Source organism: Trachypithecus francoisi, unplaced genomic scaffold (genome assembly GCF_009764315.1).
Source record: "Trachypithecus francoisi isolate TF-2019V2 unplaced genomic scaffold, Tfra_2.0 Lachesis_group9, whole genome shotgun sequence".
In the NCBI taxonomy this organism is placed as follows: domain Eukaryota; kingdom Metazoa; phylum Chordata; class Mammalia; order Primates; family Cercopithecidae; genus Trachypithecus; species Trachypithecus francoisi.
Genome location: NW_022681474.1, coordinates 19,413,362 through 19,440,430, shown reverse-complemented (window position 1 = coordinate 19,440,430; position 27,069 = coordinate 19,413,362). Strand labels below are relative to the sequence as shown.

General features: G+C 37.0%; 1 protein-coding gene across 1 annotated transcript in view; it reads left to right on the top strand.

Annotated features, from left to right (window-relative positions):
- Positions 1–27,069, top strand: part of CUBN (cubilin) — a 332,666-nt gene that overhangs the window by 17,513 nt on the left and 288,084 nt on the right. The window contains 7 exon segments of the mRNA XM_033208657.1: positions 1,293–1,424; positions 2,609–2,704; positions 7,423–7,541; positions 8,472–8,658; positions 9,838–9,950; positions 13,075–13,309; positions 25,400–25,581. Of these exon segments, the coding sequence (XP_033064548.1) occupies positions 1,293–1,424; positions 2,609–2,704; positions 7,423–7,541; positions 8,472–8,658; positions 9,838–9,950; positions 13,075–13,309; positions 25,400–25,581 (1,064 nt within the window).

Genomic DNA, 27,069 nt, shown 5'->3' with positions numbered 1-27,069 from the left:
GTACCTTTGATGTTATCACACAGAGGACCATGATGAACATTCGGGCATTTTTTTCTTCCAACTTTTTTCATGTATGCATTTTGCCTTGCACTAATAGGATAATTTTCTTTAGGTAGAGTCTTAGAAGAGGATTCTGCTTAAATCAAAGAATATAAATATTTTTAAGTCTTTAAAGGTTTTTAAGATTCTTATAATTGTAATAATTTGAATTATAGAAGTACTACAAATCTACAACCATTGAATAAAATGGGAACGACTAAAGTAAAATTATTAAATCTCATCTTCCTAATGACACCATTAGTCATTTGTTCTCCTTCCTCTTTTACCTTATTCTTCATTCGTACAAGCACATATGCAAGAGTTTAAAAAATTCTTTCCCAAAATTAGGAGTATGAGCCCAATCCTCCATATGATTTTAGCAGTTAGTTTCTTTTTGTTTCTGTTTTTGAGACAGAGTCTTGCTCTGTTGCCCAGGCCAGAGTGCAGTGGTGCAATCTTGGCTCACTGCAACCTCTACCTCCTGGATTTGAGGGATTCTCCTGCCTCAGCCTCCCAAGTAGCTGGGACTCCAGGGGTGCACCACCACGTCCAGCTAATTTTTGTGTTTTTAGTACGGATAGGGTTTTACCATGTTGGCCAGGCTGGTCTTGAACTCCTGGCCTCAGGTGATCTGCCCACCTCAGCCTCCCAAACTGCTGGGATTACAGGCATGAGAGTCACCTTGCTCAGCCACGTTTAGTATTTTAATTAATGTATATATAAAAATTCTTTCAGTGTTTGTGTGTATGCACATGTAGGTATATAGGTGTGCGCATGATATTAAAAAGTGTTTTTAGTGTTCGGTCACAAAGATGAGTCATAAGGTGTTCAGCTATGCTTCTGTTGATGCTTGAGGGGTTTTTCCCAATTAAACAGTGCTGCAGTGGATATCCTCTTACCTACATCTTAGTGTGGTGGTAGTTTTATCACAATAGGCTGAGTTTTAATAAGTGCAGTTGGTAGTCAAAGTCTATATATTTAAAAAATGTTAGTGAATACAGCCAGAGCTCTTTCCAAATAGGTTATATCAATTTAATATCTAACTATCAGCATATAAGAGGAGCCCATTTGCCCACTTTGTTGCCAGGATTTGATTTTAAGAATTCAAAACAACTTTTGCCAATCTGATAAGCGTATCTCATTTTTATTTTATAGTTCCTTAGGTGGAGAAAGTTTTTGTATGTTTTGACTTGTATTTCTTCCTTGCTGACTTGTCTATAGAGCTAAACTTTTAAATCTTCTTGTTTTTCTAGGCTGGCAAGGCAATGGATATATTTGTGAAGATATCAATGAATGTGAGATAAATAACGGCGGCTGTTCTGTGGCTCCACTTGTTGAGTGTGTGAATACACCTGGGTCTTCCCACTGTCAGGCCTGCCCACCAGGTGCTGCCTCGGTTCAGGGTCAACCTCCTGACCCCAGTACAGGGAACACAGACATTTGAATACGGAATCTTGTGCTCCATTTAAAATATGATTTCTGGCTGAGCGCAGTCGCTCATGCCTGTAATCTCGGCACTTTGGGAGGCTGACGTGGGTGGATCACATGAGGTCAGGAGTTCGAGACCACCCCGGCCAACATGGTGAAACCCCCTTTCTCCTAAAAATACAAAATTAGCTGGGCGTGGTGGTGTGTGCTTGTAATCCCAGCTACTCGGGAGGCTGAAGCACAAGAATCACTTGAACCTGGGAAGCGGAGGTTGCAGTGAGCTGAGATCGTGCCACTGCACTCCAGCCTGGGCAACAGAGTGAGACTCCATCTTAAAAAAAATAAAATAAAATATGGTTTTTGTCTTAGGAGAGAAAATAGTACAGAAAGTTTTGTTTATCTTGTGAATTCAGGACACATTAGTATAACACTATGATAAGAAAGAAAAAACATTTTGAATATCAATGGAAAACAACAAACTTTACAAACTGTCAAATAGCTACAGAGATAATGCAGAATTTGAAAAGTTTTCTGAGTGGATCACAGACTTACTGTTCCATTGCCCTCATGAATAATTTATTAATATCGTGCACTCCTGAGTTGTTTTGTATACCAAGTTTACTAAACCACAGGCATCACAGTAGGCATATTTAGTAATTGTTGGTTTCCCTCCTTTTCTGGAAAGAAGTCTTTTCTGCTATTCTCCAACCTAAATCAAATTACTATCCAAGAAGTTCAGGGAGTACTAAGGGATACTCTGAAATCTTGTTATGTTTTAATAACATGAAACTACTGTACTTTGGGGTGCTATAATAATTGACGTCTAAGAACATCAGAGTCACTGTAATGTAAAAATATTAACTTTCTTAGTGTCAGCACTTTCTAAGTCTACCAGCAGTTTTATACATATTTTTTCATTAGAAACAACCCAGAACATTGTTTATGAAATCAAGTTACTAATTCTTGTTATTTTTCATGTTTATGAAATTTCATTTGTTGATGACATTTTATACTTATATTTTTTGTTTTGATGAGAGAGGATCCCTGATTGGTCTGTTTCATGATATTTGAATCTTAGACAGGCATTGTCCCCCCATCTTCTTGACATTGTTTCTTATGCCCCGGCTCTTGTTCTCATCAGGGTACCAGGGTGACGGAAGAGTGTGCACACTCATAGACATCTGCTCAGTCGGTAACGGAGGCTGCCATCCAGACGCCTCGTGCTCCTCAACTCTAGGTAATGACTCATTTATCTCTTTGGCTTTGGATATTGTAATAAGACCCTCTAAACCAATTCAACATCTTACACACAAAATCTTCTGTTCTCAAAATTATTATTTTGACTTTCAAACCTAAAATTAATCCATGTCGTAAAACTACATGTTTGGGTTTCTTTCTTTCTTTTTTTTTTTTTTTTTTTGAGACGGAGTCTTGCTCTGTTGCCCAGGCTGGAGTGCAGTGGTACAATCTTGGCTCACTGCAAGCTCTGCCTCCCAGGTTCACGCCATTCTCCTGCCTCAGCCTCCCGAGTAGCTGGGACCACAGGCACCTGCCACCACACCCGGCTAATTTTTTGTATTTTTAGTAGAGATGGGGTTTCACTGTGTTAGCCAGGGTGGTCTTGATCTCCTGACCTCATGATCTGCCTGCCTCGGCCTCCCAAAGTGCTGAATTGCAGGCGTGAGCCGCTGCACCTGGCTGGATTTCTTAAAAATGTAATAAGCTATGCTCTTTAATGGTCTGCTCTAATTTAGGAAATAAGGTAATTAAGCCAACTAATTAATTAATGACTATATTCCAACAAGCAGGCAGGAGAAAAGGAGGAAGAAGGCTATGCCACCTTCTTTTAAAGGACTCTTCCTTTTCTAGGCTGTTGCTTAGAACTGAGCCGACTGGCTACACCTGGCTGCAAAGGGAGGTTAGGAAGTACAGTCTATATTTCGGGCATCCTGAGTCCAGCTGAAATGAGGAGTTCAGAATGAAGGAAGGAGAGAATGGATCTAGGGTGGCAACCAACAGTGTTTGCAATGCTGCATAAAAGGATTTAACCCTGTAATTTAACAAAATATATACTGCTAAACTTTCTCAAAGAAAGGTTGTATCAATGTATGTATTCACTGACAGTGTATAAAAATACATATTTACTCTGTCTTTGATAATAATAGATATTATTATTATTTTTCATCTTGGTCAGTTTTATAGGCAAAATTAGTTTTTCCATTACTTTCATTTATACTTTTTGATTACTAATAATATTTTCCACATTTTCACTGGGCATTTTTTTAATTTGTTCATCCCCTTTACTCTCTTTCTTTCTTACTGATTGGCAAAATTCCTTTATGTACTAAAGACATTCTCTCATTATATATCTTATGTTTTATAAATGTTTTTCCTGGTATGTTGTTTTTCTTTCAATCTTGTGGTGGGATTTTCTGTAAAGAAGTTTAGAATTGTTATGTAGTCAAAAAGATAAATCTTTTCTCTAATAATTTCTCCCTTTGCAGTCATGTTTAGGAAGGCCTTCTTTACTGAACTCTTTAAAAATTGTCAAGTACATGTTCGTTTATACTTTTATGGGTTTCCTTATGGTAAGATATTTTATATTTTTACAATGTATTTTTTATCTATAGCATCAAATAGAGATCTGGCTTGGTATTTTTGCTCAAATAAGTGGACCCAACTCCATCTCTTGAATAATTGTATCTCTTGCTATTTCAAGATACCACCTTTATTTTTTATTAATTTGTCATATACTTGCATATATAGAAAAGAATATATATGTGTATGTAAATACACACACACACATACGTGTGATTAAATGCTTATTAATTATCAACATACCAAAGTGGTTAGGAGCATGATTTCTAGATAAAGACTGCTGTTATTTTTCCCTGGGCTCCACCATATTTTAGCTGCTTGTCCTCAGTCAACACACTTAATCTCTATGCTTTAGTTCTTCATCTATAAAATGAGGATAATAATAGCACCTACCTCAGGGTGCTTGAGATGATTAAATGAATCCTTATATGTAAAGTGCTTGTAACACATATTATTACAAACATAACTTTTTTTTTAATATGGAAGACGGTCATAATGTTGATGAAGTATTAATAGCACTTTATGTACTTTTAGGCTGCCCTTCTTTACTGCAACCTGTAAGCTTACCCTGGGAACCTTAAAAAATTTCTAGGCAAAGCTGCAACACTTTTAGAGCTTACTTACTCCATTTTTCCCTATAAATATATTTTTTTCTTTTTCTTGTATTCTTTTTTTTTGAGTTAGAGTCTCGCTTTGTCACCCAGGCTGGAGTGCAATGGCACGATCTCGGCTCACTGCAAACTCCGTCTCCTGGGTTGAAGCAATTCTCCCACCTTAGCCTCCCGAGTAGCTGGGACTACAGCCATGTGCCACCACACCTGGCTAATTTTTGTGTTTTTAGTAAAGACAGGGTTTTACCATGTTGGCCAGACTGCTCTCGAACTCCTGACCTCAAGATCCGCCTGTCTCGGCCTCCCAAAGTGCTGGGATTATAGGCATGAGCCACCGCGCCCGGCCCAAATATTTTTAAAAGAAGTAATTAACTACAAAAAATGCATTTCTAGGCAATTCTTTATTTTAAAAAGATATTTGTGTTTTTAATATTGAAATGGAATCTTGCAATTAATATAAGCTGAGAATATAAAAAACTTATATTGTCATTCAATTCTACTGTAAATCTGTCATATTGTATAATTTGTTCTATTTTTTAAATTATTCAGTAGGGTTTTTCTATCCATCTTAAACAGTTCTTGCTGATGGAGAAATGTAGTTAAGCGCCACATTGATTTCCTTGTATTATTTCAACCATTGTACAATATAGTAGAACGAACATATATTTCTGCAATGAGATGGGGCTTTTTGCTGTTAAGTGAGAAATCTGGAAAAGTCTCTGGATATTAAATTTAGGAAAATTTTGTAACGTCTATGATGAGTATTTTTTAGCTTAACATTGTGTAAGAAAACTGTCAAGACACTGAATGCTCTAATACTGTTGTTAGCTATTACCTCATGTACATCATAATTAATCGTGGATGTTAATTCATGTTTTAAATAGACTCAATCATTTCAAATTCCTTTCAACCAAGTTCCTTCCCAACCCAATTCGATTGCCATTGTTTTAACCTTGTACCATGGTGATGAAGAGCTCATCAGAAGTGTGGGAGAAGTTTTGGCACTGGTATTTTGTTGATGTCCCCATATATTTATGTTACTGTATTATCTTCAATCTGTGATTTTATTGCAAACATCTTTTAGAGACTTGAGTTCATTCTGTGATGGCTATTTAGCCTGTTTAAAACTGGCAGCATACAGGCCGGGTGTGGTGCCTCACGCCTGTAATCCCAGCACTTTGGGAGGCCGAGGCAGGTGGATCATGAGGTCAGCAGATCGAGACCATCCTGGCTAACATGGTGAAACCCCATCTCTACTAAAAAATACAAAAAGTTAGCCGGACGTGGTGGCAGGTGCATGTAGTCCCAGCTACTTGGGAGGCTGAGGTGGGAGAATGGTGAGAACCCAGGAGGTGGAGCTTGTAGTGAGCCAAGATCGCACCACTGCACTCCAGCCTGGGCAACAGAGCGAGACTCTGTCTCAAAAGAAAAACAACAACAACAACAAAAAAACAAAAAACAAACAAAAAAACCCACCTGGCAGCATACAATCTGCACGTCCACATAACTGGGGAAATGTGGCCTGCCCGTGTAAGCTACACTCCCGTGCAGATGTGCTGTAGGCACCCTACACACGAGGGGGCTGCTTGCTCTCTGGGCTCCTCTTCATTCTAGCTGTGTGTCCTTGGCCAGGACAGTCTGTCTGTGCTCCGGCTTCATCTATAAAATGGGGATTATAAAAGAATATCTACATAGGCCTTTTTGTGTTGTTGTTGTTGTTGTTGTGTTGTTGAGATGGAGTCTTGCTCTATCGCCCAGGCTGGAGTGCAGTGGCGAGATCTTGGCTCACTGCAACCTCCACCTCCTGGGTTCAAGCGATTCTTCTGCCTCAGCCTCCTGATTAGCTTGGACTACAGGCCACCACGCCCAGCTAATTGGTTTGTATTTTTAGTAGAGACAGGGCTTCACCATGTTGGCCAGGTCAAAATCATGACCTCAGGTGATCTGCCTGTCTCGGCCTCCCAAAGTGCAGGGAATACAGATTCCATAGGGCTCTTTATTATTATTATTATTATTAAAACTTTTTTTTTTTTTTGAAATGGAGTCTCACTCTGTCACCCAGGCTGGAGTGCAGTGGCGTTCTCTCAGCTCACTGCAACCTTTGCCTCCCGGGTTCAAGCGATTCTCCTGCCTCACCCTCCCAAGTAGCTGGGATTATAGGCGTGCGCCACCACACTCAGCTAATTTTTGTATTTTTAGTAGAAACAGGATTTCTCTATGTTGGCCAGGCTGGTCTCTAACTCCTGAACTCAAGTGATCTGCCCACCTCAGTCTCCCAAAGTGCTGGGATTACAGGTGTGAGTCACTGCACCCAGCCCTCTATTGGGTTCTTGAGAGGATTAAATCAGTCAGTGTAAATCCAGTGCTTGCAACAGATAAGTTTCATCCTAAGTATCTCCTTTTCTGCTGTTAACTCATCCATCATGAGGAATGTCTGTCTTCCCCAGGTGCCCCTCACCTTTATGCAAAGCTCAGGACCATCTAACATATGGGCTGACAGCACTGATGTCAACCCAATACTTCAATAATGTATTGACCGCATTTAACGGCTTTCTTATTTTAAGATAAGAAATACAAAAATAAAGATTCTAATATTTTCTCCTGATACCTTGTTTTATCTGCCTGTCAAAATATGCAGACTGGATGTTGGTGGATCCTTGTTTATACAGCATATTCTGAGTTTAGATGCTGCATCTGAACAGAGGAGGAGAACTGTATTTACACATTTGTTTTTATTTCTGAACAGGATCCTTACCTCTCTGCACGTGTCTCCCGGGTTATACTGGAAATGGTTATGGGCCAAATGGATGTGTGCATCTCAGTAATATTTGCCTAAGTCACCCCTGTCTAAATGGACAATGCATCGTGAGTCCTTTGTTTTTCCTGTGGACAGAGAGTACCTGAGAGTAATTTTAGTTTCACGCCTATAAAATGTATCGTTATAGGATTCAGGAATGTTAAGATAATGAGTCAAGTTTCAGATAAGGAACTGTCGAGAACTCTCAGATAAAAGATAGATAATGATTTTAGTTCTCAGGAAAAAGCATTGAGTTAATTTTTTGTCTCAGTGGTTTACGAAATACTAAACTACGCCTGCAGTTTGATCTAAATAAATCTGACTTGACAATTACCATTTAAACTTATTAATAACAAGTTAGACTACTAGAAAATACCTATATATAAATACATATATATTTGTAGCACTTGTTACATATATCAATAGGCCAGGCATGGTGGCTCACACCTGTAATCCCAGCATTTTGGGAGGCTGAGGTGGGTGGATCACAAGCCAGGAGTTTGAGACCAGCCTGACCAACATGGTGAAACCCCATCTCTACCAAAAAAAAGTTAGCCAGGCATGGTGGCACATGCCTGTAATCCCAGTTACTCAGGAGGCTGAGACAGGAAAATCACTTGAACTCGGGAGGCGGAGGTTGCAGTGAGCCGAGATCACACCACTGCACTCCAGCTGGGGTGACAGAGTAAGACTCCATCTCAAAAAGAAAAGTATTTTATATATAATTATATATTTATAGTAATTATATATAATATATAATTTTATATTTATAGTAATTATATATAATATGCAATTATATATTTATAGTAATTATATATAATATATATTATGTATTATATAATTATGTATAATTTATATGTCATATTATATTATTATATATAATATTATATATATTATATATATATATCTCCATGGCACCACATTCCTATTATTTGGATTGATTCAAGTTTATTGTCTATCCATTTGTTTTATGGTATTACGTGTTTTTTTTTCCTTAGGACACAGTCTCTGGTTTTTTTTGTAAGTGTGACTCAGGTTGGACAGGTGTCAACTGTACAGAAAACATCAATGAGTGTTTGAGCAACCCCTGTGTGAATGGAGGAACTTGTGTTGATGGCGTTAATTCTTTCAGTTGTGAATGCACACGTCTCTGGACTGGACCTCTCTGTCAGGTTCCCCAGCAAGGTACAGTCAGCATTTCTTATGCCACAGATGCTCACAGCATAGCAGCAGCATCCTTTAGTGAGTCCCTCAGCAGATTCCTCTGCTGAACCCACTTTTTTGTCCAGTTGCTCAGATACTGAGAAGTAAATCTTTCCTTGTAGAAATGGTATACAATTCACAAGGTAAATATTTATAAATCTCACTGTAAGCCAGGCACTTTTCTTCCAGAGAATAATTAAATTAGTATTTGCCATTTGCACTATGCCCTTTTTGAATATAAAACATGCTAAGGTATTGTCTTTTATGGTTTTCTAAGGGGAAGTTTTGTGAGGAGCAGCCACTTAATTTCCCTAGAATACTGCATTTAATCATGGCACTCTCCCTTTCCATGATACACAGTGGCTTCCCGTTGCCTGTTAAATAGAGACTGGGATTATTTTTTGATGATCTTCTATAACCAAGTCTCACTCAATCCATCTAACCTTATTTTTCACTAGTTCCCTAGAAATACCTTCACTCAAGCAAGTTTTCTTTCGTCACCGGACCCCTGTGCCACCATGAGTATTTTCCACTGTGTTCATTTATTTGGGATGTTTCTCCCGACAAACCTCCTCACATGTCTTCCCTGTTTCTCATCCAGATGTGTCTGTCCCTCAGGAGCACTTCCCCCATCAATTTCCTCCATAAAGTCACTTTTGACTCTTCTGCCCCTCATTTAAGACTCCTGATTTGGAATCAACACATTTATTGAGAGGTTGTTACATGTTTAGGACAATAGTAGACCCTATGGAGAAATATGAAAGCATAAAATACTGTCTCCACTTATGAACTGCTCACCTTGTGGTTGAGGAGACAAGACCAACCCCAATGGGAGAACAGATACAAGAATTAAAGATATGAGCTACGTTGTGTGGGGTGAAATCGGGTGTCACAGGGACACAGGGAATGGGAATCAGTGGGAACATAAGACAGGGCAGGTAATGGAGCAGGTGATGAGGCATCAGCTGGGCTTTGAACAAGAGGTGGGATTTCTGTGGAAGTTTGCAGAAAAAGGGGACAGAGGAGAGGGAATGGCAGGACTTTTGTCTCCAACCTTCATTACTCATATTTTCTCTAAATGTAGCAGCAGCAGGGTTACAGTTGCCCAACCTCTTCCTTTTAGGAAACTCTGAAAAGCACAGTTCATGTTTTCCTTTGCAGTTTGTGGAGAGTCCTTGTCAGGAATAAATGGAAGCTTCAGCTACAGGAGCCCAGATGTTGGTTATGTTCATGATGTTAACTGCTTCTGGGTTATCAAAACTGAAACGGGAAAGGTAAATGTAGTAACTCCTGTTCAAATTCATATTATATTTGTATATATAAATATAGAGTATGTGTATATATTACATAAAATACATCCAATGATAATTCAACTATCATATATTGAGTGCTTACTAAGTACGGAGTGCCAGGATTTTGTCTAGACATATACCTACCTTTCTATAACTGTACATTAATTCTTTGAAATAAGTAACAGGGGTCGGGCATGGTGGCTCTCGCCTGTAATCCCAGCACTTTGAGAGGCTGAGGCGGGTGGATCGCCTAAGGTCAGGAGTTTCAGACCAGCCTGGTCAATATGATGAAACCCTGTCTCTACTAAAGATACAAAAAAAAAAAAAAATTAGCTCAGCGTAGTGGCACATTCCTGTGATCCCAGCTACTTGGGAGGCTGAGGCAGGAGAATTGCTTGAATCCAGGGGGTGGAGTTTGTAGTGTGCAGAGATTGTGCCACTGTACTCCAGCCTGGACAACAGAGTGAGACTCCATCTCAAAAAAAAAAAAATGGTAACAAGGCCGGGCCTGGTGGTTCACGCCTGTAATCCTAGTACTTTACGAGGCTGAGGTGGGTGGATCGCCTGAGGTCAGGAATTCAAGACCAGCCTGGCCAACATGGTGAAACTCTGGCTCTATTAAAATGACAAAAATTAGCCAGGTGTGGTGATGGGTGCCTTTAATCTCAGCTACTTGGGAGGCTGAGGCAGGAGAATCGTTTGACCTCAGGAGGCAGAGGTTTCAGTGAGCCAAGATTGCACCACTGCCCTCCAGCCTGGGCAACAGAGCAAGACTCGGTCTCAAAAATAAATAAATAAATAAATAAATCCTCCTTTTATAAATGAAATAATGGAAAGTAGGTGAAGCTAAACATTTTTTGTTACCACTTCTTAGCTTGTGATTGGAATAGTTGAATTTCAAAGTCAAGTTTATCTGGTTCCAAAGTCCATGCTTTCTCCAGTATGAATGATTCTCTACACTGATTGACTGACTGCAAGCCACTAGTTAATTTGTAAAATCATGTTACTGAGACAGTATTTTAGAAGATGGTCACTCAGTATTATGTTGAATATTATGCAAAAATGGCCACTGATATTAAGATAGTTTTCTTATCAAATGTCTTCGCTCTGCCATGTTCTATGCTAAGTGCTTCATTATAGCATTCCATTTTTAACTCTCATAACCCTGAAAGATAGAAATTATTATCTTCATTTTGCACATGAGGAAACAGAGCCTAGTGCCACTGAGAAGTGTGTCCAGGTGCATGTGGTTCGAAAGTGGCATGCAGTGACTCAGACACAGGCCAGTCACCTCCAAAGCCTGTCACTCTGAGCCGCTGCATGAACGCTTTTCAAATTAAGACCCAAGTCCAAGGTTTTTAGTGCGTTTATACCCAACATTAATTACCCAGGCAGTTCTAAATATTGTTTCTCAACCACCTCCTGGACTCATAAAAATAAAGTGGTATGGGCCGGGCGCGGTGGCTCAAGCCTGTAATCCCAGCACTTTGGGAGGCGGAGACGGGTGGATCACGAGGTCAGGAGATCGAGACCATCCTGGCTAACACGGTGAAACCCCGTCTCTACTAAAAATACAAAAACTAGCTGGGCGAGGTGGCAGGCGCCTGTAGTCCCAGCTACTCGGGAGGCTGAGGCAGGAGAATGGCGTAAACCCGGGAGGCGGAGCTTGCAGTGAGCTGAGATCCGGCCACTGCACTCCAGTCCGGGAGACAGAGCGAGACTCCGCCTCAAAAAAAAAAATAAATAAAAAAAAAAAATAAAGTGGTATGTCTGAATAGATAAAATTTTCCCTTGAAATCCTATTAACTTTTTCCAGCAAACTATTACAGAGGGCATTGTACAAGGGTCAAAAAACATTTTTTTTCCCTTGAGGAGGGACGACTATTTGGGACCTGGTAACCTCACACTAAAATAAACTCCAAAATAAATTTCCCAGTGGGTATGCTATGTGAATTTCCTTCCTTCCATTTAGTTTTCATGAATTCTATTTCCTGGCATTGAAAACATTCTTTTGAAAAAAATATTCTTAGGTGAGAAACTTGTAATACTTTTATTACCAATTTGTAAGAAAATTCATCTTGTTTTTTTCTTGATTATTGTGATTTTTTATCTTCTCACTCATAATGGACATAATATGGTAGAAAATACATACAAATCAGGATAGTTCAATTAACAAACATTTGAGTTTTGTTTAAACTGTTTTAAGAGAGAAAGTCATGTAGTAATAGGTAACTGATCTTAAAATATCCTAGCACAGAATTTCAAAAATTCCCGATATTCTTTTTCATTAACTGAATATTGTTGTGATTTTAGGTTTGGATGAAAATTAAATCCGACAGCCTTCTTTTGATTGTTTATCTCAAATGAGGTTGTCAGTATATTATAAGTTATATGATTGTATTTGAAGTCTGTATTCTAATCCATTCGGACACATTTTTGTGTTTATTCTCTTCTACTCGTATGCTCAGTAATTTTCCTATTACCTTCTTCTCATTCTCTACTCTTGGTATTACTCCTCTTTTAATTATATCCAGTCCCTGAAGCCTTCCAGACCTTGCATGTCTACATTCCGCCTACTCCGCCTACACCTGAGCGTGTTGGTCTGGGCTGGCATCAGAATCTTAGCCCCTCTGGAATCAACATCCCTGGTGGGCAGTGATGAACATCTGTGTGTTTATTACAGGCCACAGCTTATTCAGGGAATTAGGATGTACATTCTTGTGAATGGTAATATTAGCCAGTTAAACTTAATTCAGGTAGATTTTCAAATCTCCAATTTGTTTTACTGTTTTAAAAACAATGTCAGTTATACATTTGAAATTCCTTGGTTTGGTGGACTTGACAAGTGTAATGAAATCAGGGTAAATCTATGTTAATAACATTAAGATTTTTTGATATATTTCGATACTAGTTGAAGTTTGTTTTTAATGATATTTAGCACAAGTCATTTAATATGTAGATTGACATCTGTACTGGTGGATAACTAGGAAATGATAGATCTAGCTCTTGAAAGTGCCTCAGTATAAATACTGCCTAGGAAGTGGGAGAAATACTTTAAAATTCACAAGGAAGTAAAAGATAATATATGTGGCCTTTGTATTTTTAGGTCCTGCGTATTACTTTCACTTTTTTCCGATTAGAATCCATGGAAAATTGTCCACACGAGTTTCTTCAGGTTTATGATGGAGATTCCTCTGCCGCTTTTCAACTTGGAAGATTTTGTGGCTCCAGCCTCCCTCATGAACTCCTCAGCAGTGACAATGCTCTCTATTTTCATCTCTATTCTGAACATTTAAGAAATGAGGGAGGCTTTACAGTAAGATGGGAAACACAGCAACCAGGTATGTATGAACCTGGAGAAAAAAAGAAGCAAAATTTTGAGGTTATTCGGTTTTCTTAATCAATGTTAGACTTTTGGATACATGAGATGTTTTGGGATCTGAAGATACATAATATTTTATAATTATTTTCTTTTATTCATTTATTTATTTTGAGACAAGGTCTCACTCTGTTGCCCAGGCTGAAGTGCAGTCGCCTAATCACGGCTTACTACAACCTTGACCTCCTCTGCTCAAGTGATCCTCCCACCTCAGCCTCCTGAGTAGCTGGGACTGCAGGTGTGCACCACCACCCCAGGCTAATGTTTTGTGTGTGTTTTGTAGAGACGGGGTTTCTCTATGTTGTGCAGGCTGGTCTCAAACTCCTGGGCTCAAGTGATCCATCTAATTCAGCCTCCCAAAGTGCTGGGATTGCGGGCATGAGCTGCTGTGTCCAACCATAATAACTTTAAAATCAAATCAATCTAGAATGAATTAGAATATATTTTGTGTCTAAAGACAACAAAATTAGCATGAAATAGAAGGGATTAAAAAACATGAGTCTTAGTTGGTCCCTTATCAAATTACTGAACAGCCTTTTTATAAGCTCTACTAGTAGTTTACTGCAGAAATATTGAGGACATTGTCCACCCCTTCATGTAGTATTCCTTCATCTTAATGACCACTCAATCGTTTTTTTCTTTTTGTTATTATTTTGTTTTAATTATTCTATTTTCTTTCACGTTTTTACTATGAAAGTTTTAAACAAACAAAAAGTAAAGAGATCAGTATACCAAGCCCACAATTCATTCATCAATACATCTGTGGATCAATTTCAGCATTTTCCCATCTTTTTAATTGGTGTTTTTATCTATCCTGATGCTGCCTAGGCTTAACTTCTGAAGCTTGAAATCTGAGAGTGTAATTTCAACTTTGCTCTTTTCAAAGACTTTGGATATTGTGCATTTCCATATAAGTTTTTGAATCAACTTGTCAGTTTTCCCAAAGAATTTTATGGGAATTACATTGAATCTATAATTAACTTTCAAAGAAATGACCTCTTAAAAATATTGAGCCTGCCAATGCATGAAAATAAACTATTTTTAAATTCAGTTCTCTTTTAATTTATCCTGGCAATGTTTTATAACTTTCAGCATGTAAGTATTCCATATCTTTTGTTAGATTTATTTATAGGTATTTGATGTATTATGCTTAGTGAAATATTAATTTTCTTTCTTTTTTTTTTTTTGGCTCTGTTGCCCAGGCTGGAGTGCAGTGGTGTGATCTCAGCTCACCGCAAGCTCCGCCTCCCAGGTTCATGCCATTCTCCTGCTTCAGCCTCCCGAGTAGCTGGGACTACAGGCGCCCGCTGCCATGCCTGGCTAATTTTTTGCATTTTTTAGTAGAGACAGGATTTCACCGTGTTAGCCGGGATGGTCTCGATCTCCTGACCTCGTGATCCACCCATCTCAAAGTGCTGAGATTACAGGCGTGAGCCACCATGCCCAGCGTAGTGAAATATTAATTTTCTAAAGTTTAATTTTTCACTTGTTATGTAAAACTATGTATTTTTAAAATATTTGATTTTGATTCCATAGGCATTGTTAAATTCATTCATCAATTCTAATTATTTTTTGTAGATTCTTTTGGATTTTTTAACATACACAATTACATCATCTGTGAATGAAGGATATTTTTCCTCTTCCTTTCCAGTCTTTGTAACTATTATGTCTTTTCCTTGACTTATTGCCCTGGTTAGGACCTTGAATACCACACAGAATAAAAGCGGTCAAAAGGAAATCCTTGCCTTTTCTCCAGCGGCACAGGGAAATGCTCAATATTTCATTGTTGAATATGATGTTAGCTGTAAGTTTTTGTAGATAAGTTTTATCAGATGAAGGGTGTTCTTTCCTGTGTCAACTACTATTGCTGTGTAACAAATTTCTCACAAATTCAGTGTTGTAGAACATTAATCATTTGACTTTGTTTCTGATTTTGTGGACCCGGAATATGGAAAGAACCCAACATGACAGTTGCTACTTGAAATCTATTCAGCAGTTATAAGCAAGTGTCAGCTGGGACTGCAGCTGTCTAAAGGCTGGACTGGGCTGAATATCCAAGATGGCCTACTCCAATGACTACCAATTGATGCTGGCTTTCAATGAGAGTTCAGCTAGGCTATGGACCTGAGTGTCTACATGTGGCTACTCTAAAAAGGTGGTTTTAGAATAGTGAAACATTTTTCGTGGCAATTGGCTTCTCTCAGAGCAAGCATTACAACAGAACCAGACAGATGCTGCATGGGATTTTTTCAGCCTGTGTTTGGAAGTCATTGTGTTATTTCTGCCATACTCAATGGGTTAAATTAGTCACAATGTGACCCAAATTCAAGGGGAGGGGACATAGGCCCACTTCTAAATGGGAGAGGTGTCAGAATTTATAAACAATAAAAAAAAACTCACCTTTTGTTCCTAGTTGCCAAGAATTTTAAAAAATCATGAATGAATGTTGAAACATATAAAATACATTTTCTGACTCTATTGAGGTGATCATGTTTTTTGTCCTGTATTCCGTAAATGTGGTGAGTTAAATTGATTGATTTTGAATGGCAAATCGACTTTGCATTCATCAAATATTTTCCATTTGTTCATGGCAAGTTATGCTTTTTATACATTGCTAGATTTTATTTGCTAATATATATTTTTAGAATTTTTATATCTATATTTAGGAGATATTCTTTTGTAATTTTGTCAAGTTACAGGTAATGCCAGTCTTTTAAAATTAATAGAAAAGTGTCCTCTCTTTTTATATTCTCTGGAAGAATTTGTGTAAGATTGACAATATTTCTTCCTTAAATGTTTGAAATAATTTACCATAAAGTTAATTGAGCCTGCAGGCTTCCTTGTGAGAAGGCTTTTAATTATGATTCAATGTATTTAATATAGATCTATTCAGATTTTACATTTCTTCTTTTTTCAGTTTTGGTAATTGTTTTCTCAAGAAACTCATCTATACTTTCAGAATATTTTCGTACTATGTTTTAGTGTTCGTAGGCTCTGTAGTGATGTCCTCTGTTTTCATTCCTGATATTGATAATTTATGTTATATTTTTTACCTTGATAAGTCTTACTAAGGATCTGTTAATTTTCCTAATCTTTTCAAAATTCCAACTATTGGCTCTGTTAATGTTTTCTGTTGATTTTTATTTTATTGATTTTCCTCATGGTTTTATCATTTTTTTCCCTTGTGTTATTTTGCACTTAACTTACTGTTACCTTTACATTTGTTCCTAGCTTCTTGACTTGGAAGCATTGAGAAATGAGTTTGAACTTTTAAAAATTTCTAATGTATGCACTAAAGTTAATGCATTTTCCTTGGAGAACTTTTATTTGCATCCCACAGGTTTTAATATGTATGTTTTCATTAGCATTCAGCTGAAAGTATTTTCTCATTTTTATTCTGAATTCTCTGTGACCATAGGTTTTATTAAAATTATTCTGTTTATTTACTGATGTGATCACTAATCATGTAGTATATTATTTCAATATTTTGAAATTTGTTGAGATTTACTTTATAGACTAAAGTCTATTTTGGTGCATTTATTGTATGGACAGGAAAGAATGTATATTCTGCGATGATTAGATGTAGTCTTCTACCTATATTAACTTAGTCAAGTTGGTAAACAGTGTTTTTCAAATATTAAATTTCTTTACTGATTTTAAAAAATATTTGCTTTATTACTTAGTGAGAAAGTTATAGTAAAATCTCAAACTATGATTATAGATTTGCCACCTTTTTGTTCTGAAACTTTTTGCTTTATGTATTTTCTTATGTTATTTTAATCTTTTTTCCCAATATTTCAAGCATTTATGCTTTTCCAGCTTTACTGGAGCCTAATTGACAAATAAAAGTTATATACATTTAAGATGTACAATGTAACGTTTTGATATTTTGATATATGTATACCTTGTGAAATGATTACCACAATCAAACTAACATATGTATCATACATAGTTACCATTTTAGTCAATATGGTGAAAATGTTTAAGATGTACTCTCAGCAGTTTTCAAGTATATAGTACAATATTGTTAATGATAGTCACTATGCTGTACATTAGAACCTATTCATTCAAGAGAACATAAATGTTTTACCCTTTGACCAACATTTCCCTATTGCCCCCACTTCTTAGCTCCTGGCCACCACCATTCTACTTTCTGCTTCTATGAGTTTAACTTTTTTTAGATTTCACATATAAGCGAGAGCATGCAATATTTGTCCTTCTATTTCTGGCTTATTTCACTTAGCATGTCTCCCTGTTTCATCCATGTTGTCACAAATGACAGAATTTCCTTTTCTTTTTAAGGATAAATAATGTCCCATTTATGTCTGTGTCTGTGTTTGTGTGTATTTATATAATGCACATTGTCTTTATCCATTTACCTGTTGATGAGCACTTAGATTTATTCCATATCTTGGTTATTTTGAATGTATTGTGAATAATACTGCAATGAACATGGAAGTGCAGATAGCTCTTCCAGATATTTATTTAATTTTCTGTGGATATGTAACCAGAAGTGAGATTGCTGAATCATATGGTAGCTCTGTTTTTAATTTTTTGAGGAACCTCCACATTGTTTTAAATATGGCTATACCAATATACTTTCAATCAGGGTTCCCTTTTCTCCGCATCTCATCGATACTTGTTATCTTTTACCTTCTCGATAATGGCCATTATAACAAGTATGATGTGGCATCTTATTGTGGTTTTGATTTGCATTTCCCTGATGATTAGTATGTTGAGCATTTTCTCATTTATTTGTTGGCCATTTGTATGTTTTCTATTGAGAAATGTCTATTTGGATCCTTTGCCCATTTTTAAGATTGGGTTAATTTGTTTTGTTGATATTGAGTTGAGTTTTTTATATATTTCAGTTATGCTTTTGTGGTCATATCCAAAAAAATCACTACTCAGACCAATGTCATAGGGCTTTTCCTGTGTTTTCCTGGATTAGTTCTTCAGTTTCAGGCCTTATGTTTAAGTCTTTAATTTTGAGTTGACTTTGTATGTGGTGTGGGATAAGGGTTCAGTTTCATTTTTCTGCAAATGGATATCCAGTTTTTTCAGCACCAATTATAGACTATCCTTTACATGTTATGTGTTCTTGCCATGTTTGTCAAATATCAATTCAGCATAATGTATGGATTTATTTCTGGGCTCTCTATTCCGTTCCATAGGTCTAGATATCTGTCTTTAATGCCAATACCATACTGTTTTGATTACTACAGTTTTGTAATGTATTTTTAAATCAGGTAGTGTATTTTTATTTCAAATATCTTTTAAAATCAGGATGCCTCCAGGTTTGTTCTTTTTGCTCAAGATTGCTTTAGCTATTTGGAGTCTTTTGTGGTTTCATATGAATTATAGGATTATTTTTCTATTTTGTGAAAAATACCATTGGAATTCTGTTAGAGATGGCATTGAATCTGTAGACTGCTTTGCAAGTGGACATTTTAACGGTATTCTTTCAATTTGTGAACACCAAATATTTTCTTTTTTTCATTAATGTGGTATAGTTTTCAAAATGCAGATATTTCACTTTCTTGGTTAAATTCATTCCTAAGTATTTAACTTTTTGTCACTATTGTAAATGGGATTTCCTTCTTAATTTCCTTTTTGTATAGTTAGTTGTTAATGTATAGAAATGCAACTAATTTTATATGTTGATTTTATATCCTGTAACTTTACTGAATTAGTTCATCTATTAGTTCTAAAAGTATTTTGGTGGAGTCTTTAGGGTTTTCTATGTATGAAAGATCATGCCATTTGCAAACAGACAATTTTACATTCTAATGGGATCATTTTTCTTCAGGCTGAAGAATGTTTTTTAATATTTCTCACAGAGCATGTCTGCTGAAGTCAGATTCACTCAGCTTTTGTTTAAGAATGCATTTTTCACCTAATTTTTGAAGGTATTATTACACATAGAATTTTAGGTTGACCGTTTCCCATTAGCTCTCTAAGAATGCCACATCAGTGTCTTCTGACTTCCATAATTTTGGGGAGAGAGGAACCGCAGCAGTAATTCTTGCTGTTCTCTTGAAGATAATGTGTCTTTTCCTCTCCCCTCACTGCTTTTTTGTGTGTTTATACTTAATTTTCCACAACTTGATTATGGCATATCTAGATCTGGTTTTCTCTATGTTTGTCCTGCTTGAGAGTCACTGAGACTTTTGAATCTATAGGTTGCTTTCTTTTATACAATTTTGAAAATTTTCAGCCAATATTTTTTCAAATACTGCATTGCCACTTTTTTTCTCTTTCTTCTCCTTCTGAGACTCAAATTACACATATGCTAAAGGTTTTGACTGTTTCTAATAGCTCTTATGGTTTTATATCCTTGCCTTCTTTTTTTGCTCTGATTCTATTTGGTTATTTTGTTTTGGAAAGTCTGTAAGTACAGTAATTCTGTTTTCTGCTATATCCAATCCACCATTAAAACCCACTCACCATGTAAAGAGTTCTTGATTTCAGATGCTATATTTTTCATTTCTAGAATATCCATTTGATTCTTTAAATATAGATTTTAATTATCTGTTGAAATGTTCTTCATCTATTTTGTCAACCTTTTCCTCTAAGTTTTATCATAGTTATTTTGGAGTCATTGTTTGGTAGCCTCAGTATTTGGAATGTTTCTGGCTTTGCTCAGATTGCCTGTTTTATTTATTATTGGTTACTTTTTTATTTTTTAATTTTTTTATTTTTACTACTTCCTCACAGGCCTAGTCAGTTTTTATTGTGAACAAGACATTGTACGTGATATGTTGCAGGGATTCTGGATTATATTATCTTCCTCTCAGAAGAGTTGGGTTTTGTTCTAACAGGCACTTATGTTCCTAGCAGATCACTTTCATTCAATCAAGGCTTGAATTTACAGGCGACCTATTTCACATTTTTTGTGAATCCTGGTGGATTGCCATATTTCCTAGAACATGAATCTTACTCCTGTAGCATACTTTTCTGGCATTTTAATTCAGTTCTCAGGGCTTTCACAAAAGTGTCTCCTTTCTGGCTGAATGAGGTAACACATCCCTTCAGTATTTATTATGCAGTCTCTCTTCAATTCTTAGCGTCTTCCCTCCCCCCAAAACTGTTCTCTGTTAGACCTGCCGTCTTCTCTGTGCATTTGTAGCTTGGGAGTGAGCTAAGGACCTCAGGAAATGCCTGTACATTTTTGGGGTGCCATTTCCATGCAGCTGCTTTCCTTATAGTATGCAGCTCCAAACCCCCAGATGCTTTGGTAGCCCTAAATCATGAGCTGTTTGTTTACCGTAGCACGGGTATGGCCGTCTCCTTGGGCTTCACTTCTTTGAATTCTTGAGTGTGTGTGGGACATACTTCATATGCTTCTCTTTTCAGAGATGACAGTCCTTTGCTGTTTGTTCTCAATGCCCGAAAATGATAAAAACTAAAACAGTAATTCCTTACTGCTATCAAACATTAATCGTTGTTCATTTTTTCTTAAGTGAGAGCAAGTTTATTAAGAAAGTACGGAAATAAAAGAATGGCTACTCCATAAGCAGAGCAGTGGCACGGACTGCTTGACTGAGTATACTTACAGTTATTTTGTGATTATTTGCTGAACAAGGGGTGAATTATTCATGAGTTTTCTGGGTAATAGGTGAGCAATTCCTGGAACTGAGGATTCCTCTCCTTTTTAGACCATAGAGGGTAACTTCCTGCTGTTGCCGTGACATTTGTAAACTGTCATGGCACTGATAGGAGTGTCTTTTAGCATGCTAATGTGCTATAATTGGCATACAGTGAGCAGTGAGGATGACCAGAGGTTGTTTTCCTCACCATCTTGGTTTTGGTGGTTTTTGGCTGACTTTTACTGCATCCTGCTTTATCAGCAAGGTCTTTGCGACCTGTATCTTGTGCCGACCTCCTATCTCATCCTGTGACTATGAATGACTTAAACTCCTGGAAATGCAGTCTAGTAGGTCTCAGCCTTATTTTATCCAGCCCCTGTTCAAGATGGAGTTGCTCTGGTTTGAATGCCTGTGGTTTATTTCTCCACTGCCTTTTACAGGGGCACCTTTAATCCTAAAGGTTGTAGAGGGACGATGGTCCATTTGCTGTAACTCCTTCAGGATGAGTAGGGGTGATGGTATTCCTGCCTAACTATTAGGGTGTCTTGTATTCAGGGGAGAGAGGAACTTACTCAGAAAGCGTCAGTATGGTGAAGCCCATTCGTAACTCCGATAAAAGGTGATATCCGCGGTCGGCCAATTGGTGCTGCAGTCTGTTTCCTGTGGGTTGGGGATTTCCTCAGTATTGTCCCTGTGGAGTTTGCCAGGAAGATGTTACCAGAAAGGAGTCCTGATCTAGACCCCAAGAGAGAGTTCTTGGACCTTACACAAGAGAGAATTTGGGGCGAGTCCGTAGAGTAAAGTGAAAGCAGGTTTATTAAGAAAGTAAAGGAATAAAGAATGGCTACTCCATAGGCAGAGCAGCCCATTGTTCAAATTTATTTGTGAAAAAAATGGGTTGTTTGTTCTGTAGATCATCCCACATCTTGGATTTTGCTGTTTGTATTCTACATGCCATTTGTTAAGTTGTTTGTAAACTGATATTTATACCAACAAGTTTGGTTAAATCCAGGGGGTTTATTTGGTAAAAAAATAATCTTTTCAGGAGATATATGAAATCTGCTTGTCTATTATGATGTTATCATTGGTCAGAGTGTTCTGATCTCCTCAGGTTGAACTTCCTATTAAAAGCCTCTTTTGCACTTCCTCTAACACTTTTAGCATTCTTTAGGTTCATTATTTAGATGAGTTATTCTTTGCTACCTACAACATGATATACAACACGATAATAGTTTGATTTTATTATTTCTTATTTACTTATGTATTATTTGAAGTTCTTTAATAGAATCGAACTTACTCATATCAGCTATTTGGTTGCCCTCATACAGAGATCATGTAGGAAGGGTAGGATAAATGCTTGATTTTCTCTCTTTTTCTTTCTTTTAAAAGTATTCAAATTAATAACTTGGTTCCTTAGCATTCTTCAAAATGGTCACTCACTCCATTTTATTTTGTTTCGTTTTTGATATCTGTACATTTATATATTGTATCATATTTGATGTGCTTTAATTAATTCTAGGCATTTAAAAATGCTCCATTTTTCCATATTTTGTTTGTTATGTTTGTTAATAATTTGTTTTCAAGACTCTGGAAAGTTTTCCAGTTAGTTTCTGAACTTCTTTAACCAAACTCCAGTTACCTTTGAAAGCTTCTTTGCTTTCTGGTCTAAAAAGATGTTCTAGGCTCTTCCTGCACATTATTTACTCTCAGGACTGAAAACCCTGATTTCCCTAAAGACCTGTGACTCTTTCCATGGGAAATGGTATTTAGATCTCACAGTCTGGGTGCTACGGATGGCTGTTGTTACTGGGTGTGTCATTGTCCCTAGACCTTTCGGTGAACAGAATTAGAAAACACTGTTTTGTTGTTTTTGAAGAAAAAATACACTATATATTCACAGTGATCTTACACTATATTGGAATATTGAGATTACAGAGTTGCATTTTTTTTTTTTTTTTACTTTACATTTGTACCTCTCCTCTCATACAGTGAAAATGTTGGTTCCCAATGACATGAACATGTTATTTATGCACTTAGTCCTACTGTATTCATTTTCAAAATAGCAATGCTAATATTATTACTAGTAGTATGATAACTGGAAACCATTTAAGATTTCTTTGCTCTTTTTTGTGTATTTAAAATATGTTTTGCTTGAGCAGTATAGTCAAATTACAGTGTTTAAGGTCCCCTGAAATATTTCCACTCTCTATGATTGTCAGCTCAATGCAATTATTTCATCAGTTTCACTTCGCTTGTGATTTTAAAGAGTTTTTTCATTTCCTTCGAATTTTGCTTTATAATTATGTGAAATATATTTATAGTTCCAAAGCCAAATCAATGGGCTGGTAGATTAAGAGAAGTCTAGCTTTTTTTCCTGTCCCTTCCACTCTGTTTTTTCTTCCCCCTTAGAGAACAGTTTTTATTAGTTTTTGATTTATCCTTCTATTTAAAAATAAGCAAATGATCACATATAATTGTATTTTCCTCTGTCTTAGATAAAAGGGAGCATAATATACACACTGGTCTATAGTTTGCTTTTTTTCACATCATATATCCTGGAGATTACTCCATAATCAGAGCATAGTATGCTGTTATGTGATGTCTCATTTTCTGTTCAATCAGTACTCTATTGATGGACATTTGGCTTGTTTCCAGTCTTTTGGTCATCTTCTTTTTAGTCTTTTATTTTTTATTTTTGAGACAGGGTGTGATCATGGCTTACAGCAGCCTCAGCCTCCCAGGCTCAAGTGATCCCCCTGCCTCAGTCTCCCCAGTAGCTGGGACTACAGACACACACCACCATACCCAGCTAATTTTAATTTTTTTTATTTTTTGTAGTGATGGGGTCGCCCCATGTTGCCCAGGCTGTTCTTAAACTGGGCTCAAATGATATTCCTGCCTCGGCCTCCCAAAGTGCTGGGACTACAAGCATGAGACACCACGCCCAGCCTTGTTTCCAATCTTTTGGAATTCCAGATGTTACTGCAACAAAATACCTTATTCACTTGTCATATTGTATTTTTGCCAATGTACCTTTGGGATATCTTTCCAAAGGTAGTATCGTTTGGTAAAAAAACAAAAAACTGAAATGCATACGTTTTTGCTAGCTATTGCTATATTCTCTTATGCAGTGATTGTACCATCTTGCATTCTCTAGCAATGTGTGAGAATGCCTATGTCCCCACAGCCTCTCCAATAATTTGTTTTCAAAACTCTGGATTTTTAACATTCTGAGCAGTAAGAAATGGCATCTCAGTGAAGGTTTTATTTGCACCTTCTTTGTGATGAGTGATGTTGAACATCCTTTCATATGTTTAAAAGACACCTGAACTTTTTTCAGTACACTCTGTTCGTATCTCTATTCTTTTTAGAAGTTCTGTATATTTTAGGATAATAACTCTTTGTTGTATATTGCATTTTTTTCTTGTCATTAATCTTTTACTTTCCTTATGGTATTTTATGCATTTAAAATTGGTAACTTTTAAAGTATTACATTGGGAAATGCATCTTCTTCTGAGGAACTAAGATGTTTTCTCAGTAGGAACAATGAGACTCATGGAACTAATTTTTTTCATTTTTTACTTTGACAGCAAAATTTTTATTTGAACAACCTGTATAGCTATGTAAATTTCATATCTTGCTCATCTAAAATGTCACCTTATTGCACTTATTTCTAATGTCTGTATTAGTACATGATAGTTTTTTATTATTTAGTGTTTCTATCATTTAATTTACAGTAGCATTTCTCATAGAAATCTAAGTCACTATAAATTCTTTGTTAAATAAATGTGGGTATTAATGAAGAACAGGCTTTTCCAGTCACTGGTCAGCAATGTGAGGGGGCTGCTGTGGTATAATGAGGATGGTAGTGGGGTCAGCATCAGAAAGCCTGGCTCAGTCCCTCACTTGCTCCATTCTTGGAACAGTGGCTCGGTCACTACAGACATTTGAATTTTTTCGTTTGTAAAATGAATGTTTTAACTGTATGATAGTATTAAGAAACCTTCTTAAATGAAAATTATGTAGTGCTTAACCATTTTAATATGCAAAGTGATCTGGTTTGTTGAAACACATAGTAGTTGGCAGAAGTTCTGGAATTCTTTACAATTTCACATACAGAAATTAATATCCTCAAAGTGAAAAAGATTACTCTACAATCCTGGTATTCATCCCTCAGATGGTCCAGCCCTGTTTAAATTGTGTCAGCATGTGATGGCTCACAAGCACAGAGCTTGACACATGGGTGATTCATTTATTTATCAGTTGATACTTCTAGACTTATAACTTTATGAAACTGGAAAATATAAGTCTTGTTTAATTTATGAATTAAATTAAAATTTAAATTTTAAAACCACTCATAGTTATTTAAACAAAGTTTGGCTTCTTACACCAAGGGCTCTAATCATTCTCCATGAATTATAACATCTATACAAATGTAACATTATTTTTCCTTCTTATTTTAGAGTGTGGAGGTATACTGACTGGTCCTTATGGTTCTATTAAGTCTCCGGGGTATCCAGGAAACTACCCCCCAGGAAGAGATTGTGTCTGGATTGTTGTAACTAGTCCTGACCTCCTGGTAACATTCACTTTTGGGACCTTGAGCCTTGAGCACCATGATGACTGCAACAAAGATTACCTTGAGGTAAATAATTATATTTAGATAGAACATATCGCAATATGATTAGGACTCAGGGCACTATGGTCTAGCCATGCCTATGGATGACCCCAAAATATTGGCAATAGTTAGGTGTATTTCTCAATAGTCAGTCAATATCTAAGTCTTGCAAAGTCTCTATTTTTAATTGTGCCTATTTGTTTCTTCTTCTTCTGGGTTCCGTTTGAATCTGGGAAACAGATTACCTTGCCCTGCTATAGTGTTACCTGGAAGCCCACACCCCTGCCATGAGAATGCAGAATTTGTGAAATAAACACTCAGTAATAGCCATCTCCTTCAATGCAGATTCAAACCTTCAGTTTTCTGTGGCAAACTGGCAAAGTCTTTTACAATGTAACTGTAGTATTCCATGAAGAGGCCAGGCACAGTGACTCAAGCCTGAAATCCCAGTACTTTGGGAGACCGAGGTGGGTGGATCACTTGAGGTTGGGAGTTGGAGACAGTCTGGCCAATGCAGTGAAAACCCATCTCTGTTAAAAATACAAAAACTACCTGGGCCAGGTGGCAGGTGCCTGTAACCCCAGCTACTCGTGAGTCTGAGGCAGGAGAATCGTTTAGACCCGGGAGGCGGAGGTTGCAGTGAGCTGAGATCGTGCCACTGCCCTCCAGCCTGGGTGACAGCGTGAGAATCTGTCTTAAAAAAAAAAAAAGGAAAAGAAAAATAATAGTGATTGTGTTGAACTGGTTTAGGTTCCTGGAATAAATTAATCATTATTACTGAGAGGAGAGGTATCAGCCAAAGCTCATTCTGCCTACCCATTAGTAAAAGATTAAAATATGGAGAAGGAGAAAAGGCTCCTATATTCAAATGCCATTTGTACGTAGGTGCATCAAAAAGTGTTGCTTTTCATTTGTAGACTGACAAGATAATGGAGACGATTGAGTTCCTAGGTTGTCCTGTATTTTTTATCACCATAAATCTCAGCCACTTGCAGTAATGCTAAAAAGACAATATGCATTTCCAAGTCCATTAGAGAAGAATGGAGTTGAATGGAATTATTCATAAAGGATGGAAGGATGTGGCTGTCAAAAAGGGGCTCCGCAAGTAAAAGTCATTAGTAATTCAGCAATAATGGATTTGAAACCTTTGGGAATGACTGGAAGATCTGTCTCTCTCTGGAAAATTTCTGCAAAATGGTCATTTAAATGTTGACAGAAAAGTGAGTTATCTTGAAATTAATTTTCAATAAATCCCATCAAGTTAAAATTAGAGGCTTTAAAAAATTCCTACACATTCATTTCTGGAGACCATATGATAGAAAGTGTCAGCCACTCTGACAGTATTGAAATGTCTCTCATTTCTCTTTAAGCTACAGTATTTCAAAGAACCACTTAAATATTAGAATAAAGTAATGCTGCCATATAACTTTGATCTCAGTAAAAAAAGTAACTTGAGGCCGGCCGAGCGCGGTGGCTCACGCCTGTAATCCCAGCACTTTGGGAGGCGGAGGCGGG